The sequence below is a fragment of the Salvelinus namaycush genome, chromosome 7 (genome assembly GCF_016432855.1).
Source record: "Salvelinus namaycush isolate Seneca chromosome 7, SaNama_1.0, whole genome shotgun sequence".
Classification (NCBI taxonomy): domain Eukaryota; kingdom Metazoa; phylum Chordata; class Actinopteri; order Salmoniformes; family Salmonidae; genus Salvelinus; species Salvelinus namaycush.
The window spans coordinates 17,192,023-17,209,222 of record NC_052313.1 but is presented as its reverse complement, the minus strand read 5'-3'; the positions used below and the strand labels follow the sequence as shown (position 1 = coordinate 17,209,222).

General features: G+C 44.0%; 1 protein-coding gene across 3 annotated transcripts in view; it reads right to left on the bottom strand.

Annotated features, from left to right (window-relative positions):
- LOC120051034 (serine/threonine-protein phosphatase 4 regulatory subunit 1-like) overlaps positions 1-16,212 on the bottom strand; it is a 28,143-nt gene extending 11,931 nt beyond the window's left edge. Inside the window, exons 1-13 of one of the 3 annotated variants that reach the window (XM_038997640.1) lie at positions 16,149-16,212; positions 15,960-16,004; positions 13,724-13,859; positions 13,501-13,607; positions 10,956-11,098; positions 9,118-9,264; positions 8,537-8,644; positions 8,199-8,264; positions 7,692-7,850; positions 6,339-6,463; positions 5,428-6,197; positions 1,365-1,525; positions 953-1,234 (exon numbers count right to left, since the gene is read on the bottom strand). In XM_038997640.1, coding sequence (XP_038853568.1) covers positions 953-1,234; positions 1,365-1,525; positions 5,428-6,197; positions 6,339-6,463; positions 7,692-7,850; positions 8,199-8,264; positions 8,537-8,644; positions 9,118-9,264; positions 10,956-11,098; positions 13,501-13,607; positions 13,724-13,859; positions 15,960-16,004; positions 16,149-16,155 — 2,256 coding nt within the window. In that variant the 5' untranslated portion in view covers positions 16,156-16,212. Of the gene's footprint in view, positions 1-952; positions 1,235-1,364; positions 1,526-5,427; positions 6,198-6,338; positions 6,464-7,691; positions 7,851-8,198; positions 8,265-8,536; positions 8,645-9,117; positions 9,285-10,955; positions 11,099-13,500; positions 13,608-13,723; positions 13,860-15,959; positions 16,005-16,148 lie in introns of those variants that run through there. The other 2 variants (XM_038997641.1, XM_038997642.1) reach the window with 2 other exon arrangements.
- Positions 16,213-17,200: the final 988 nt, after the last annotated feature.

Here is a 17,200-nt window from a genome sequence, read left to right as displayed (position 1 = left end):
AAAGTAAAGGTGGACAGTTATTCTAGCGTCTTCAAAGTGCGCATCAGAATTAGGTAAGGACTGCACATTGTTGCATCCTTGACATGTTCTGTTAATATGAATGACCATAATCTAAATCTGATTTCTGTCAGTCTAAACACTGTGGGTGGACGCCCTAATCGGGTTACGCACCCAATGCATATGGGTCCGGTAGATTTCTCAAAATGACCAGTAAACTAAAATGCTGCCAGTCAAATGTCCAGCGCTACATTTTCCTAACGGAAACCCTGGTAGGAGTGTGTGTGGAACACAGGGAGCTGCCAGGTGGAGACAGCAGCAGACACATACACAGGCCTCACATGGGTGGGTGGGGGAGTCGAGCCCTTTGGGCTGCGGCGCCTGAGGAAAAAGTTGGTCCTTTGCAGGCATGCAAACTCTGGGGTTGAGGACTGAATGGTGAGGGGACAGGAGCTTGTTTTTGAGGACTGCAGTTGGGAACCCAACAAGCTAAAATAAGATCCACACATTGGGCTTTGGAGAAACACAAATGAATTAAAAAAAGGTGCTGGAGGAACAGCAGAAATAAGAAGTAAACCTGCCCCATGCTCCAGTCTAGGTCCTGTCTCTGTCTCAGCACCCACCACGACAACAACCAGCTGGCGGAGGAGGAAACAGACCAGTGACAGAGAGCACTGGGCATTACACCGCTACATGCTAAACACACCAGGGGTACGTTCAGATACTGTAGAAACGTTGCCATTAGAGCTAATGTGAATAGAACCAACTCTACAAGTGAGCGAGGTTCTACACAATCTATGTAAAAAGTCCCATAATGTTGCATTCTACTGAATGTGTTCACCACCTTAGGTCAAACATTTGATGAGAAAAACACTTCCACTCTAAAAACGTGTACAGTAGAATTGACAGAGGGGGTGTGTACGGGAGACAGGGTGTAGAAAGAGTGTAGACCTACCTGCATGTCGGAGGCCAGGGTCTCGTAGGTATCCCGGAGGCAGTGCCAGTTCTGTCTGCCCAGGGTCATGGCCACACCGGGCAGGCTGTAGGCACAATGCTTGGCGATCTCCATGTCCACCGTCTGGGCTCTGGAAGGGTCCGTCATGGACAGGTACTGGTCCAGCAGGGCCTGGGGTATCACGTCCTGATGCTTGGATTTCTTCTCATCCTCTGGACTGAAGCTGCTGTCGCTCAGCTCAGAGTCATCACCGTGGCTCATCTTCAGGGTCGAGGTTCGGCTCTACACAGATACACACTAAGATTAACCACGGTCAAACATGACAACCCTGTACCCTTTTCTCTGAAGGCGTGACATCACCCCCCCACCCCAAAAAGGTAGGCCTCCACCACCCATTCCCATTCCCCCTCACCTCCATGTCTGAGTGGTCTCCTATGAGGGGCATTTGGTGCACTCCAAAGGGGTTGTCGTGGTGGTGTCCCCCCTTGCTGTCCCGGGGCTCCAGGAAGGCATCCTCTAGGTGAGAGTCCATGGTGGTGGCTCTCAGAGCAGCCGTCAGGACTTCCACTTGTGCTGCAGGGAGGGAAGGAAAGGAGACATGGATGAGAGTGTATAAACTTTGAGGCATGTGTGTGTGTGTGTGTGTCTTTGTCAAACAGGCGTTCTCTGTGCCGTATTTACACATCCTTCATTAGACAACAGTAGGCCTTTATCTGGGTGTCAGATAGCTCAGCTGTATTGCGTATCCAGTATTCCTAGATATTATGAAAGGTGTACCAAATGGGTCGATTGTGGGTCCTGTACTTTTTACATTAACAATATCGACTTGTCCCTATAAACTTGTAACCTTCATGCCGATGATGCTGTTGTGTATGCCATTTCCCCCATGGTTGACCCGGCTATATCTGAAATACATTATGCCTACATTGTATCAGAAACACTTTGACCTGAAGTGAGGTAAATGCAGGTAAACTAAATACATGTTCTCTAGAGCACAAAAACTGGCGATTTAAGCATATGTACTTTGGATGGTATCAGTATTGATCGTGTGCCTGCTTACAAATATTTGGGCATCTGGACAGATGAAAAGCTGTCTTTTAAAATGCATATTGATGAGTTAGTTAATAAGCTGATTATCAAAATGGGCTTCTTCTATAGCAGGGTTTCCTAACTCTGTCCTCGGGACCCCAAGCGTTGCATGTTTTAGTTTTTGCCCTAACACTACACAGCTGATTCAAATTATCAAAGTTTGATTAGTTGAATCAGCTGTGTAGTGTATTACAGAGGACCGAGTTTGGGAAACACTGTTCTATAGAAATAGGTCCTGCCTCTCCCTAAATAGTAGAAAGCAGATTATTCAGTCAACGTTCCCATCGGCGCTAGACTATGGCGACATCTACAATCGTGGCCAAAAGTTGAGAATGACACAAATATTTATTTCCACAAAGTTTGCTGCTTCAGTGTCTTTAGAAATTTTTGTCAGACGTTACTATGGAATACTGAAGTATAATTACAAGCATTTCATAAGTGTCAAAGGCTTTTATTGACAATTACATGAAGTTGATGCAAAGAGTCAATATTTGCAGTGTTGACCCTTTGTTTTTCAAGACCTCTGCAATCCACCCTGGCATGCTGTCAATTAACTTCTGGGCCACATCCTGACTGATGGCAGCCCATTCTTGCATAAACAATGCTTGGAGTTTGTCAGAATTTGTGGGGTTTTGTTTGTCCACCCACCTCTTGAGGATTGACCACAAGTTCTCAATGGGATTAAGGTCTGGGGAGTTCCCTGGCCAAGGACCCAAAATATCGATGTTTTGTTCCCCGAGCCACTTAGTTATCACTTTTGCCTTATGGCAAGGTGCTCCATCATGCTGGAAAAGGCATTGTTCGTCACCAAACTGTTCCTGGATGGTTGGGAGAAGTTGCTCTCGGAGGATGTGTTGGTACCATTCTTTATTCATGACTGTGTTCTTAGGCAAAACTGTGAGTGAGCCCACTCCCTTGGCTGAGAAGCAACCCCACACATGAATGGTGTCAGGATGCTTTACTGTTGGCATGACACAGGACTGATGGTAGCGCTCACCTTGTCTTCTCCGGACAAGCTTTTTTCCGGATGGTCCTTTTGTGGCAGGGCTGAAATGCAGTGGAAATGTTTTTGGGGGATTCAGTTCATTTGCATGGCAAAGAGCAACTTTGCAATTAATTGCAATTCATCTGATCACTCTTCATAACATTCTGGAGTATATGCAAATTGCCATCATACAAACTGAGGCAGCAGACTTTGAAAATTAATATTTGTGTCATTCTCAAAACTTTAGGCCACGACTGTATATGAACGCAGCGGCCACTTCCGTAAAGCCTTTAGTTTAGATGCTCTTATTATGGGCAAATTATTTAAACTTATCACTGCATACTCTACTAGATCGTTTTTAATCAATTGAATACATTTTAGAATAAGGCTGTAACGTAACAAAATGTGGAAAAAGTATAGGGTTCTGAATACTTTCCGAAGGCACTGTATAGATATATACAGTACCAGTCAAAAGTTTGTACACCTACCCATTCAACAGTTGTTCTGTATTTATACTATTTTCTACATTGTAGCATAATATTAAAGACATCAAAACTATGAAATAACAAATATGGAATCATGTAGTAAACAAAAATCAAAATATATTTGAGATTCTTCCAAGTAAATAAATCACAGACCGTGGCACTAGTAAAGCACCACCACACCTTCTCCTCCATGCTTCACGGTGGGAACCACACATGCGGAGATCATCCGTTTACCTACTCTGCGTCTCGCAATGACACGGTGGTTGGAACCAAAAATCTCAAATTTGGAACAAGGACAGATGTCCATTGCTTGTGTTTCTTGGTCCAAGCAAGTCTCTTCTTATTGGTGTCCTTTAGTAGTGGTTTCTTTGCAGCAATTGGACCATGAAGCCCTGATTCACACAGTCTCCTCTGAACAGTTTATGTTGAGATGTGTCTATTACTTGAACTCTGAAGCATTTATTTGGGCTGCAATCCAAGGTAACTAAAGAACTTATCCTCCGCAGCAGAGGTAACTCTGGATCTTTCCTGTGGAGGTCCTCGTGAGAGAATGCCAAGAGTGTGCAAAGCTGTCATCAATGTGCCTCTTTGACGAATATATTCATTTGTTTACCACTTTTTTGGTTACTACATGATTCCATGTGTTATTTCATAGTTTTGATGTCTTCACTACTATTCTACAATGTAGAAAATAGTAAAAAAGGAAAACCCTTGAACGAGTAGCTGTGTCCAAACTTTTGACTGGTACTGTATGCGTGCATGTTTTTTGGGGTTGGGAGCAATCCCGCCTCGCAGGGGCTGTGGAGGTGCTTGCTACGCCACTGCTTATAACTATACATTAAGTAGAACTATAAGAAATCTAAGATGTGTCAAATTATATCCAGCTCTGTGCTCCAGCTATGTAGTTGAAATAGCGCCCCTTGTGCGCACATTTGGTAATACCGTACACCCCCAGTATGGTACAGAAACCGTATGAAAAACTGGATCCCGCCCAACCCTAACACAACCAAGTTGAATATGCATTGTTCATCAAGCCAATGCATTTCTTACATGCCACTAGTGCGAGATCATGTGGATATTTAAAGTCATGTGTGCCCCATTTTAGAAACGGAAAATCTCAGGAGAGACTCCACTGGAATTGAACTGCTATAATGATATTTCCCACACAGTAGTGATCTGTAGTATAGGCCTGGCCTATGAGTTGAGTTTTTCCATGCAGTATGATGGATTGCATCTACAGGCAGCACAAGTAGGCTCACAAATACAAGAGGATTGCAGGAAAAGCTGTTTGTCATAAAACAGCTTTAGTTTGAAGCTTCTTTCCAGTGCTTTTTGGTAACCTTTGACAACACCCTTAGTTTCATTGTGTGATTCATGACATCAATATACTGGTACACCTCTCACAATTTTTCTATTTACTGCCTCTCAGTCCCAAAAATATCCTCCCGTTTGTATTGTGTAGAATAGCCAGGCGCCAGCAGGCTGCTAACCTCAGTGCTAACCTCACATGCCAAAGCGACATCAAGGGTTTCCTTCCACCGATAACACAGTTGACTGGACTCGAGGTCTAACCTCTCAAAGCGTTGGCCTATAGCGCTAGCCTCTGAGCTCTACCACCCAAAACTACATGTGAAACATTGCTGGGGTTAGCTTGGAAAAGACAGGTTGACACTTTATTGCCCAAGGGAATTCACACGCCATGACAACTTCTTCCTAGCAGAATTACATACAGCCTACAACACACTAATAGCCACTGTCTCTGAATGGACACAACCCCACGTATTTCAAGTGACCAAAATAACCACCTCAAGTTAAAGTATATGGTGTTTTAGTAAGCAGCTTATCTTGACCCCAGCTGTAGTGTAAACCTCTAATTGTGAAGTAAAGCTGAAGCTTCATAGACACACAAAGCTCACCTTTCACGTCAGGGTCATCAATATGAGGCTCCAGGTTTTCAATCAGCTCTTCCAGCTGTTTCCGGTCCAGGACGGGTGCCGAGGCCTTAGTCTTGCCCTGACTGGAGGAGCCATAACTGGGGGACTCCTGCTGGCCGCTTTCCCCATGCTGGAGCAGCTCCATGTCCAGGTCCATCTCAGCGATGGGCATCCTCCAGAAGTGGAAGGAGTTGTAGAGCTCCTGCTCGGGGATATTGTCCTGAGGACTGACAGAGGGGGATTCCTCTACTGGCTCAGACAAGGATGAGGGCTCAGATATGTCTACTGGTGAGTCATCCTTCTCATTAGAGGTTGTGTGCTTCTCAGGTGGCTGTGGCTCATTCTCAGTATCCCCTGAAGGGGCTTCCTCCTCCTCCCGAGCACCTGCTGTGTCGGAGGAGTCGGGGGTTAGCGAGGAAGGCTCCTTCTTGCGCTTCTCGCCACAGAGGCACTCTGGAACTATGTCGGCATCCTCGCAGCACGGTCCACCGTCCGAGGCGTCCATCAAGGCCTCCGCCGCCTGCTCCCCACCCCCTTCCTCTGCCACATCCACTCCTTCTACCTCCTCTGTCCGGCACAACACCCCCTCCCCCAGGTCGCCTGTCGAAATGCAGTCCTGCTGTGGACAACCCTCCTCTTGGTTGCCATTTGTGCATGCAGGCAAGTCCTCCCCCTGCCTCTGAGAGTAATTCTCTGTGTTAGCCCTTAGGGAGGGGTCTGTAGAGTCTGGGTTCCGTGGTTTCTCTTCAGTACTGGGGGAGAGAGAGGAAGCTAGTTACAAACAAAGCAGTTCAAATCTCAAGCTTGGTGGATTTTCTTCAGAATGAAAGGATCCAGCCATTCATGTAAATTCCCTTTTAGATGCCTGCTCAAAAGACCAACAATAGCTGCACCTGTTCTGTGGGTGGACACAGTAGCACTCGCCCACCTCCCCCTCTCTGAAGTACTGGCCCACACTGTTGGGGCTGGCGAACGTGGAGATGAACTGGCCCAGCGACTGGAAGGCAGCCTGACGCACCTGAGAGACACACACAGTAAGAGACAAGAGGTCCAGGAACAAATGAGTACGACAATTACTTCCACTCATTTAGCAGACACTCTTGTAGAGAAGTAAGTAGCCAAGCTGTGCGTTCAAATAAGGAGGCAGAGAAAAGCATGTCATGACATGTCCTAAGTGGCATGTCAGCCGTGCTTAAAAAAATAAAATTAAACTCCCTGTCAATTTTCCATAATGGTGGGAAAACTGGGCTAACTATTGTTAAATAATCCCTACTACCACCAGGCCTTGCAGTAAAACACATTTTCTCTAAAAAGTGCTTTACTTGCAGCATGAACAATGGCATTCTAGCCCCAGGTCAATGTTTAATGCCTATGCTAAAAGTATTTACCAACGGAGGGGTATCCTACGAAGCAGGTTGAGGAGTTAGCGAGGTAACTTTGGTCAAATCTGTGTTCAACACATGGTAACAGGTCATACGAAAGTGGCTGACTTTTTAGTCAGGTAAATTTCTATGGCAACAAATTCTTCAGAACTAACATGCTCCGGGGAAGGCTAACTCCACTTAGCCTGAATGAAATGACTGAGCCATGAGTTGAGGACCAATGAAATCAGATTCCCTCCCTCTTGCAAAGACTGCATTATCATCCCCTTCATTTGAGGAAGACTGATTAAATATTTCATTAAATCAAAAAGGGTTTTTTGTGTGTTAAAAAATACTGAAGTTAAAATCACATTACAGATTTAGTGATGACAGAACGCCTTTTAAACTTCATGCACAGTAAGACCTTAAAGGAATTCAATAATTTTATCGATAGGAATAAGGGAAAAGGTGGTTGTGCATTAAGCACACCAAAGTCGGCACTTCAACAAGCCTATTTCACACCATAGCCTGATGAATTTGCAATTTAACTTTTCTTTCATTTCAGCACAAATTAAAATGTGGCACTGACTCGCCCATAGATTGATGTTCAGCATTGTCTCAATGAAGAGTTCAGTGTTCGACTAGCCACGTGCAACATGCATGCACAGTTACAAGCCTGCTAGAGTGAAACGGCAGGCTGGACGAGCAATATCCAACTTCATAGTACGGATGAAACCTGAACTGGAATGTCAAGCTAACAAGCTGGTTAGCTTTTGAAAACCCAGAGTAAATCTAGATTGCTTCGTAGGATACCCCTCAGGTTGTATGACTTAAATGTTGTGGGTTGCCAAATGGCAGAAATCCCCCTTTCTGTTGAGTGCTCACCCAACGGGAGGGGTCACTGATGAGGCTGATGAAGAGCGAGGAGAGCTTGGTCCTGCGCACTTCCTGCGAGGTGGATGAGGAAACGGTCATGAAGCACTCAGCACAGGCCTTCCTCACCCCCCACACGTTGTCCGAGCAGAGCTGGAAAAAGCGGGGCAGCTGGACAGGAAAGGAGAGAGGTGGGAGAGAAAGGGAAGGCAGAAAAAAAATAAGTTTCAGTTAGTCAGAGCTTGAAATGCCCTTTCCTTGTCGCACACACACACAGAGAGACAGAGACAGAGAGAGAGAGTCAATGTGTCACCCGTTACAATCTCAATGCCACAATACAGTTGCAACAGAGAACAATACACAGAGTGCAGAGAAATACTGACAATAGTGGCAGTTGGGAATGACATTAGGAGCAATAGTAGCTTCTGGCTGTCAGATTACTCATGAGAGTAAACCCTGGTGTGACAAGGCTAACAAGTCAGTTGGCTGAGAATGAAACCAAAAGAGGTCAACATGTACCAGGAGTTCCTCTGTCGCATCTCCTCCGACAACACTGCAAATGTCGCCAAAGTTTGCTGCACAAACCTGCCATAAAACACACAGAAAAACAAACATCTAAAACATTGACTTAAAGCCCACGCAGATGTAACAATACATTAAACAAAAAAGCTGAAAAGACCAATAGACAGTGGGACAACCACTGCCTGGGAGTGGTCTAATCCAGGGTTGTGTTCATTACGGCACACAACAGAAAGCGTAAAAAATTGTAACAGATAACAATTTCAGGTAGTCCCTCGTGTTTCAGTCCGTTTTCATCCATTTGGTGGCGAATGAACACAACCCTAGACTCTACTGACCTTGCGTACGTGGAACATCCTGCAGTCGCAACACATCTCACAGAAGCGGGGCAGGAAGAGGCGCTCGGTGATGTCCTTGCCCACCATGGGGGCCATCTTACAGATGATCTACAGACACATATGCAGAGAAAAAAATCAAGTCTGTCAGCATCCTCACACCGCATGAGGTTAGGCCATATCAAAAACACTACCTGTGTCCTATGGACAGCTTTGAAATACTCTTGCCTTGCACTATCTGCAGAAGGACAAACATGAATTTGTATGCTGGCTGCAGCCTACCTCTGTATATCACATCTATTGTAAATAGCAAGCCAGATAAAACAAAGGGGTCAACCTCATGACATAAAATGCTAATGTTTTAAAGTAGCATATCTTAAAGTGGCACACTGATTGCTTGGTAATATAACAATGTGGTGTGAGCATCATGTTACGAAAAAACTGCTCCATACTACATTTCCTCACACTCGTACTTCTGAAAAAAAATAAACAATTCCCTATGTAGTGCACTACTTTCGACCAGAACCCATAAAAAAATACTTAAGTAGTGCACTATATAGGGAATAGGGTGCCACGTGACTCACGGCCATGGCTTCTGTCTTGACGTCGTCATTGCTGTCGGGGGCGGTCAGGTCCACCAGGACAGGGCACACCAGGGTCTCAATGTCCCCCCTCTCAATCAGCTCCTGCTCCAGCAGCACCAGCAGGGCTGCCTGGCTGGTTTTTCTGACCTGGGGAGACATCACAATCACTATATAGAAGTTATTAATAACATTAGTAAAATATTAGATTTGCAATGAAATGTTTCTTTTCACAGCTTAATTCACCATTCAAAAAAGTTAAATAGGTGTACATTTAACGTGTCAATGGCCATATACAGGCATCTGAAAAGTTGAACAGGTAAACTCAGCAAAAAAAGAAACGTCCTCTCACTTAACTGCGTTTATTTTCAGATAACTTAACATGTGTAAATATTTGTATGAACATAAGATTAAACAACTGAGACAGAAACTGAACAAATTCCACAGACATGTGACTAACAAATGGAATAATGTGTCCCTGAACAAAGGGAGGGGGGGGGGGGGGGTCAAAATCAAAAGTAAGAGTCAGTATCTGGTGTGGCCATCAGCTGCATTAAGTACTGCAGTGAATCTCCTCCTCATGGACTGCACCAGATTTGCCAGTTCTTGCTGTGAGATGTTACCCCACTCTTCCACCAAGAAACCTGCAAGTTCCCGGACATTTCTGGGGGGTGAATGGCCCTAGTCCTCACCCTCCGATCCAACAGGTCCCAGACGTGCTCAATGGGATTGAGATCCGGGCTCTTCCCTGGCCATGGCAGAACACTGACATTTCTGTCTTGCAGGAAATCGCACACAGAACGAGCAGTATGGCTGGTGGGTCATGTCGGGATGAGCCTGCAGGAAGCGTACCACATGAGGGAAGAGGATGTCTTCCCTGTAATGCACAGCGTTGAGATTGCCTGCAATGACAACAAGCTCAGTCCGACGATGCGGTGACACACCGCCCCAGACCATGACAGACCCTCCACCTCCAAATCGATTCCGCTCCAGAGTACAGGCCTCGGTGTAAAGCGCATTCCTTTGACGATAAACACGAATCCGACCATCACCCCTGGTGAGACAAAACCGAGACTCGTCAGTGGAGAGCACTTTTTGCCAGTCCTGTCTGGTCCAGCGACGGTGGGTTTGTGCCCCTAGGCGACGTTGTTGCCGGTGATGTCTGGTGAGGACCTGCCTTACAACAGGCCTACAAGCCCTCAGTCCAGCCTCTCTCAGCCTATTGCGGACAGTCTGAGCACTGATGGAGGGATTGTGCGTTCCTGGTGTAACTCGGGCAGTTGTTGTTGCCATCCTGTACCTGTCCCGCAGGTGTGATGTTCAGATGTACCGATCCTGTGCAGAGGTTGTTACACGTGGTCTGCCACTGCAAGGACGATCAGCTGTCCGTCCTGTCTCCCTGTAGCGCTGTCTTAGGCGTCTCACAGTACCAACATTGCAATTTATTGCCCTGGCCACATCTGCAGTCCTCATGCGTCCTTGCAGCATGCCTAAGGCATGTTCATGCAGATGAGCAGGGATCCTGGGCATCTTTCTTTTGGTGTTTTTCCAGAGTCAGTAGAAAGGCCTCTTTAGTGTCCTAAGCTTTCATAACTGTGACCTTAATTGCCTATCGTCTGTAAGCGGTTAGTGTCTTAACGACCGTTCCACAGGTGCATGTTCATTAATTGTTTATGGTTCATTGAACCAAAGTGTTTAAAACCTTTACAATGAAGATCTGTGAAGATTTTTACGAATTATCTTTAAAAGACAGGGTCCTGAAAAAGGGACGTTTCTGTTTTTGCTAAGTTTATGATAAACACAGAGGGATAATGTAATGAATTGTCACACGCCTCCTTTACCTGGTTGTTCTGGTCAGCCAGGTATCTCACGACGATCGGTAGCAAGTATTTAGAGAAGGCAAACGGAATGGAAGGTCTGTTCTCTTGACAGAAAATGGCGATGTGAGGAACTTGCTCCATTAGCTCTGCTCTTACAGTGGGCTCTGAAAGAGAAAGGTCATCCATTTAAAAAATATATATATATATTTTATAAACAGTAGAAAAGGGCCCAATGAAGTCTGAAGATCAAAGGCCTTTTAAAAACAAAATAATCTGGTTTCATCAGACAGCAGCACAAGTGCTCAACAATGAGTGAACCCTGGCTGGATGATGAAACCAGATCCTTTGGTCATTTAAAAAAGGCCTTTGGGGACCCAATCTCTCTGGACAAATATAATGATATCCCCCTCTGTCCATAGGGAGGATATAATTTGTCCTGACAGAGAGATTGTCTGCAGAAATAGTTACATTTTCTTAACTTCTGATGTGAATTTAGGTAGGCCTACATTTGAATGAAATACATCAATCCCCACTAATAAATAGAGTGGGTTTAGGCTGGGTTTCTGTACAGCACTTTGAGATATCAGCTGATGTAAGAAGGGCTATTAAAATAAATTTGATTTGAGTAGAATATTTCCCAGGCTTGCCCAAAAGCACACCCACCCACCTGAAACACTAGGGGAAACACTTTATTTTATTTTATATGTACATTATTATTAAACGATAGTCATGATGACGTTGTTTTAAAACATGTCCACTGACTGACTGACTAAGGTCCCCTCTGGTCAGTGTACTCCAGGGTTGAGGGCCTTGGTTGCTGCTCTAATGTATGCATGCACCATTAAGCAGGGCTTCTGTTCTGTTATAATCTCCACCCGGCACAGCCAGAAGAGGACTGGCCACCCCTCATAGCCTTGTTCCTCTCTAGGTTTCTTCCTAGGTTCTGGCCTTTCTAGGGAGTTTCCCCTAGCCACTGTGCTTCTACACCTGCATTGCTTGCTGTTTGGGGTTTTAGGCTGGGTTTCTGTACAGCACTTTGTGACATCAGCTGATGTAAGAAGGGCTTAATATATAAATTTGATTGATTGGCTACTGCATTACGCTATCATGCCCTGCGCTTACAAGGACACTGCTAGTCCACTAGCCTACATTCAGGGAATGTACAAAAAAACCTGAGTTATCACAGCTAATAACACCCAATCCCTACCACTTCCCCATGGCCCTAACACTTCGATGTCTGACTCCAACAGGCTCCTGAACAGCTTCTATCCCCAAGCCATAAGACTGACAAATAGCTAACAAAATGGCTACACAGACTACGTAAAGTATTTGTCCCATGTTTCATGAGCTGAAATAAAAGATCACAGAAATGTTCCATACGCACAAAAAGCTTCTCTCAAATGTTATGCAGAAATGTGTTTACATCCCTGTTAGAGCATTTCTTCTTTGCCAAAATAATCCATCCACCTAACAGATTCAACAGCATGATCATTACACAGATGCACCTTGTGCTGGGGACAATGAAAGGCCACTAAAAATGTGCAGTTGTGTCACAAAAATGCCACAGATGTCTCAAGTATTGAGGGAGCGTACAAATTGGCATGCTGACTGCAGGAACGTCCATTTCTCTACCATAAACTGCCTCCAACGTAATTTTTGAGAATTTGGCAGTATGTCTAACTGGCCTCACAACCGAAAACCACTGCTGGTGTCAATGTTGTGAACAGAGTGTCCCATGGTGGCGGTAGGTTTATGGTATGGGCAGGCATAAGCTACGGACAACAAACAATTGCATTTTATGGATTTGAATGCACAGAAATACTGTGACCAGATCCTGAGGCCCATTGTGAGGCAGATGCATATCTGTATTCCCAGTCATGTGAAATCAATAGATGATTAGGACCTAATGAATTTAATTATTTCAATTGACTGGTTTCTTCATATGAACTGTAACTCAGTAAAATCGTTGAAATTGTTGCGTTTATATTTTTGTTCAGTATAAATATGGTATTGGAACTGATCCTGTATATAGTTTACTTACTTTCTCATTTTTGTTCTACCTTGTGTTATTTTTAGTACTACATTGATTACAGTGTTGGATTTAGAGCTTGCAAGAAAGGCATTTCACTGTACTTGTGCACATGACATCAAAATGTGAAACTTGGCCGATGTGAACGGCCTGGATAGGTAGAAGCAGTGGTGCACCTTCCACTAGATTGCTTAGCATGCCTCCACCTTACAGATCTACAAACATCGAAGGGTTAGGGCCAAGGGGGGGGTTGAACAGGGACCGGCTGTAAAAGTAAGGCCCGAATGCATTTCACCCGTTTGAAATGGCAGCCAGGTGCAGTAAACAGTCAGTTAAATACACCGCTCCATCAAACATTTATAGGCCTCTCTCTGCACTGGTGACCAGCTAAGGAGAACAGGCTGGCTACTTAATGACACAGAAATAGGGGCATGTCCAGAGCATGCAGACACACGACAGACACAGGTTTGGCGTTTTCAATTCAGTGAGCTGTTAAATATGAAAACAGACACGTCTCATTCAGCAATGGGGTCTTACCTGAGTCATCGGCCAGTCGGCCCACTCTCTCCAAGACAGTGATACAGTCACGCTCATCCTCATTTACAGCTTTAAGTGTGTCCAACAAACTTCGCGCCACCATTTGTCTGGAATTCACACAATAACAAGCAGGCATAAAAATAAACCATTTTACTATTATCCAGAATAAATGTAAAAAGTCTTCAAAAGTGTATGTTCTAATAATGTTCCATTGGATAGCTACCTGTTAAAAATGTTTTCGCTAGCCACGTATTTATCCAATCTTCCAAGAGGAGTCAGCATCTCATCTTGCGATACAAAGTCCAAGGCTGAAGGTATAATAATGATGTCAGACTCTGAGCTGTAGTCATCCACACCAACTATTAAAGACATTGGAAATATTGTTCATGAGAGGCACCCACCACCACCCAGACAGGCCGGTGAGTGACAGTGATGAGGAACAGTGAATAAAATAACATGACATGCAGTAGTGGCAGAAGCTTGGCACCAATGCTAAAACCATTAGCATATCAGCAGTAGTTAAAAGAATCCAACACAAAAAAAGGGCACAGTGAAAATGACAGATTTGGTGAGAAGAAAACATATGAAATAGGCCTACAATGAACGCATCTAAAAATGACAAAATGCACATAGCTTAAAAGCAGGTGTGGATCTGTGGAAGGAAGGTAGTTATATGTAGGTGGACGTATTGCATTTTGACTGTTTTCACAATGGTATGGGTATGTTGCATGATGCACTATTGAAACAAAGCAATCCACCCTCTTGCAACATAAACAACTAGCTTGTACTGTAACAGTGTCTAGTTACTGCAATATGGCACTGCTGGCGGGCGCATGCACGCTGACTTCGGTCACCAGCTGTGCGGTGTTTCCCCCAACACATTGGTGCGGCTGGTTTCCAGGTTAAGCGAGCAGTGTGTCAAGAAGAAGGCTTGGTTGTGGTTGTGTTTCGGAGCACGCATGGCTCGCGACCATTGACTCTCCCGAGTTCGTACGGGAGTAGCAGCAATGGGACAAGACCAACTACCAATTGGATATCACAAAATTTGGGAGAAAAAGGGGTAAAAATTACAAAAATAAAATATATGGCCCGGCTGGGTGCGTCAATGTCCCACTTTTGCCAATATATATTGAGAAAAAAAAAAAACATGTAAAGTGCTGGTCCCATGTTTTATGAGCTGAAATAAAGGATCACAGAAATGTTCCATACGCACAAAACGCTTATTTCTCTCAACTGTTGTGCACAAATTTGTTTACTTCTCTGTTAGTGAGCATTTCTCCAACATAATACCTGACGGGTGTGGCATTATCAAGAAGCGGATTAAACAACATGATCATTAGACAGGCGCACCTAGTGCTGGGGACAATAAAAGGCCAGTTGTCACAAAACACAATACAACAGATGTCTCAAATTGAGGGAGCAAGCAATTGGCACACTGACTGCAAGAATGTCCACCAGAACTTTTGCCAAAAAATTTAATGTTAATTTATCTACCATATAAACCGCCACCAACGTAATTTTTGTAGTATGTTCAACCGGCATAACTACGCCAGCCCAGGACCTTCACATACGGCTTCTTTCCCTCCGGGATCCTCATAGACCAGCCACCTGGACAGCTAATGAAACAGGAGTATTTCTGTCTGCAATAAAGCCCTTTTGTGGGGATAAACTAATTCTGATTGGATGGCCTGGCTCCCATGGCTGCACCCCTGCCCAGTCATGTGAAATCCATAGATTAGGGCCTAGTGATTTCTTTAAATTGACTGATTTCTTTATATGAACTGTAACTCTGTAAAATAGTTAATTGTTGCATTTATAATTTTAGTTCAATATAGCTAGTTGGCTAGTTATGTTTTCATACTAATTTAGTTTGGCTAGCAAACCAAATAATCCAAACCCATTAACATTCCACATCAGAGAGGTTCAGGTTGAGTGACTAGAGTCAAATGGCCCTGAGCGAATTTCATATATGTACGCTAGTCTTTGAAAATAAATCAACAACCTCCCTTCGCTGAGGTAGCTAGTTATCGTGCACGGAACCTAGAGTGCGAGATGTTCAAAATCAAATTGAATACAAAGCAGTGAATCGAAACGTGTATTACTGTTAATCTGCTTTACCTGAGCTAGATAGCATCTCTCAAACGGCTAGCTAACTAGCCAATTAGCTTGCTAGCTGGCTGGTTAGTTTATGACCTAACTTCAGCGTGCGCGTGACATAGCGTTAGCTGTTCCAAAACGACTTTTGAAAGCATTTAAATGTATGATGTGAATATACCTCTTTACACATCGAAGAACAGTTCTGTAAATTGCTAAGAAAGGTGACAGTCCAACCCGTATACCCAAGGCCCACTCAGACGACCCACCCATGAACTCCATTGCCGACAGGGCAATTATGTAGCAAGCTAGTTAGTACCCCTAGCAGTAAGAGTTCCACACTGAAAACAGAGGGGAAAACTTACATCCGTCCAACTCCTCCTGTGAATCCTCTTTGAGCAAAGATATATCTGTAAAAACAACCAAAAACGGAATGAAAGGATACTCAATCGATAGCTTAATTGTACTTTCACTCGAAACTTTTAAAATATGGGACGGAAAAAAAGTGTTAATAACGCATTTTCCTGAAGCTAATGTAAATAAAGGCTACGTACCCGCCATCTTGTCCTGGTCCTACATTTAAAGTGGTATGGGCAGATGAGGCTTCAACTGGAGAGGGAGAAAATTGGAGCCGCCGTTAAAAACTGAACAACGAGCGGTTCGGATAGTATCAAATCGGTGAACAAATCACCACTCCACCTAGAGGCGTTGATTGTAAAGTACAACGCCCAATGCATTTTTTAATCAATTGCTTCAAATTCTGTTCAGTGACTGAATAATAATGTTCTATCTTGTGATATTGTAATTGCTTTGCTTTATCTTGGCCAGGTCGCAGTTGTAATGAGAACTTGTTCTCAACAAGCCTACCTGGTTAAATAAAGGTTAAATAAAAAATATATAAAAAATAAAATATAGTCAAATATGGTGGATTAATTAAGAGTGTTCACTCAAGCCATTTACCAGCATCAATGTGTGAATGTAATTGTAAATGAATGAATGTAATTGTAAATGTAATTCCCGATTTCGTGTACCATGAACGTTGCTATTCCAGACAGGGTACCATTCAGAAGATGGGGCTTTCATAAATCAGACTGGGAAAAGTTTGGTGATCATTGCTTAAAGTCTGTTGGAGAGTTGTCTTTAGAGAGGCCGGTTGATGTACTGTATGTGCTGCCTCTGTGACCTCACTGATTTTGAGTGCTGTGAATTTATATGTACCAGTAAGTGAAGTGGGTGAGAAAAGGAAGGTGGTCCCATGGAGGACTGAAGAATGCACTGTGGCTATTCGAAAAAGAAATATGGCTTAGAGTGTTGCAGAGGAATATGACTCCTAAGAATCTACTTGATTTCTAAAGGAAGAATGCTTTAGTACGTAGGATCATTAAGTCTGTCAAGAGAAATGCATGGAAACAGTTCTGCTTTACAATAGGCAGGTACTGAACTGGGGGATGTATGATCTATGTTGAAGAAGATGACTAGAGGAAGCAAGTCCACTCTAATTCCAGTTTTGGTTATGGGTATAAAAATGGCCGTAACTGATAAAGGAAAAGCTGACTTGTTGGGGAAGACATTTGCTAGGGTACATAGTGGGTTACTTTAAATGCTC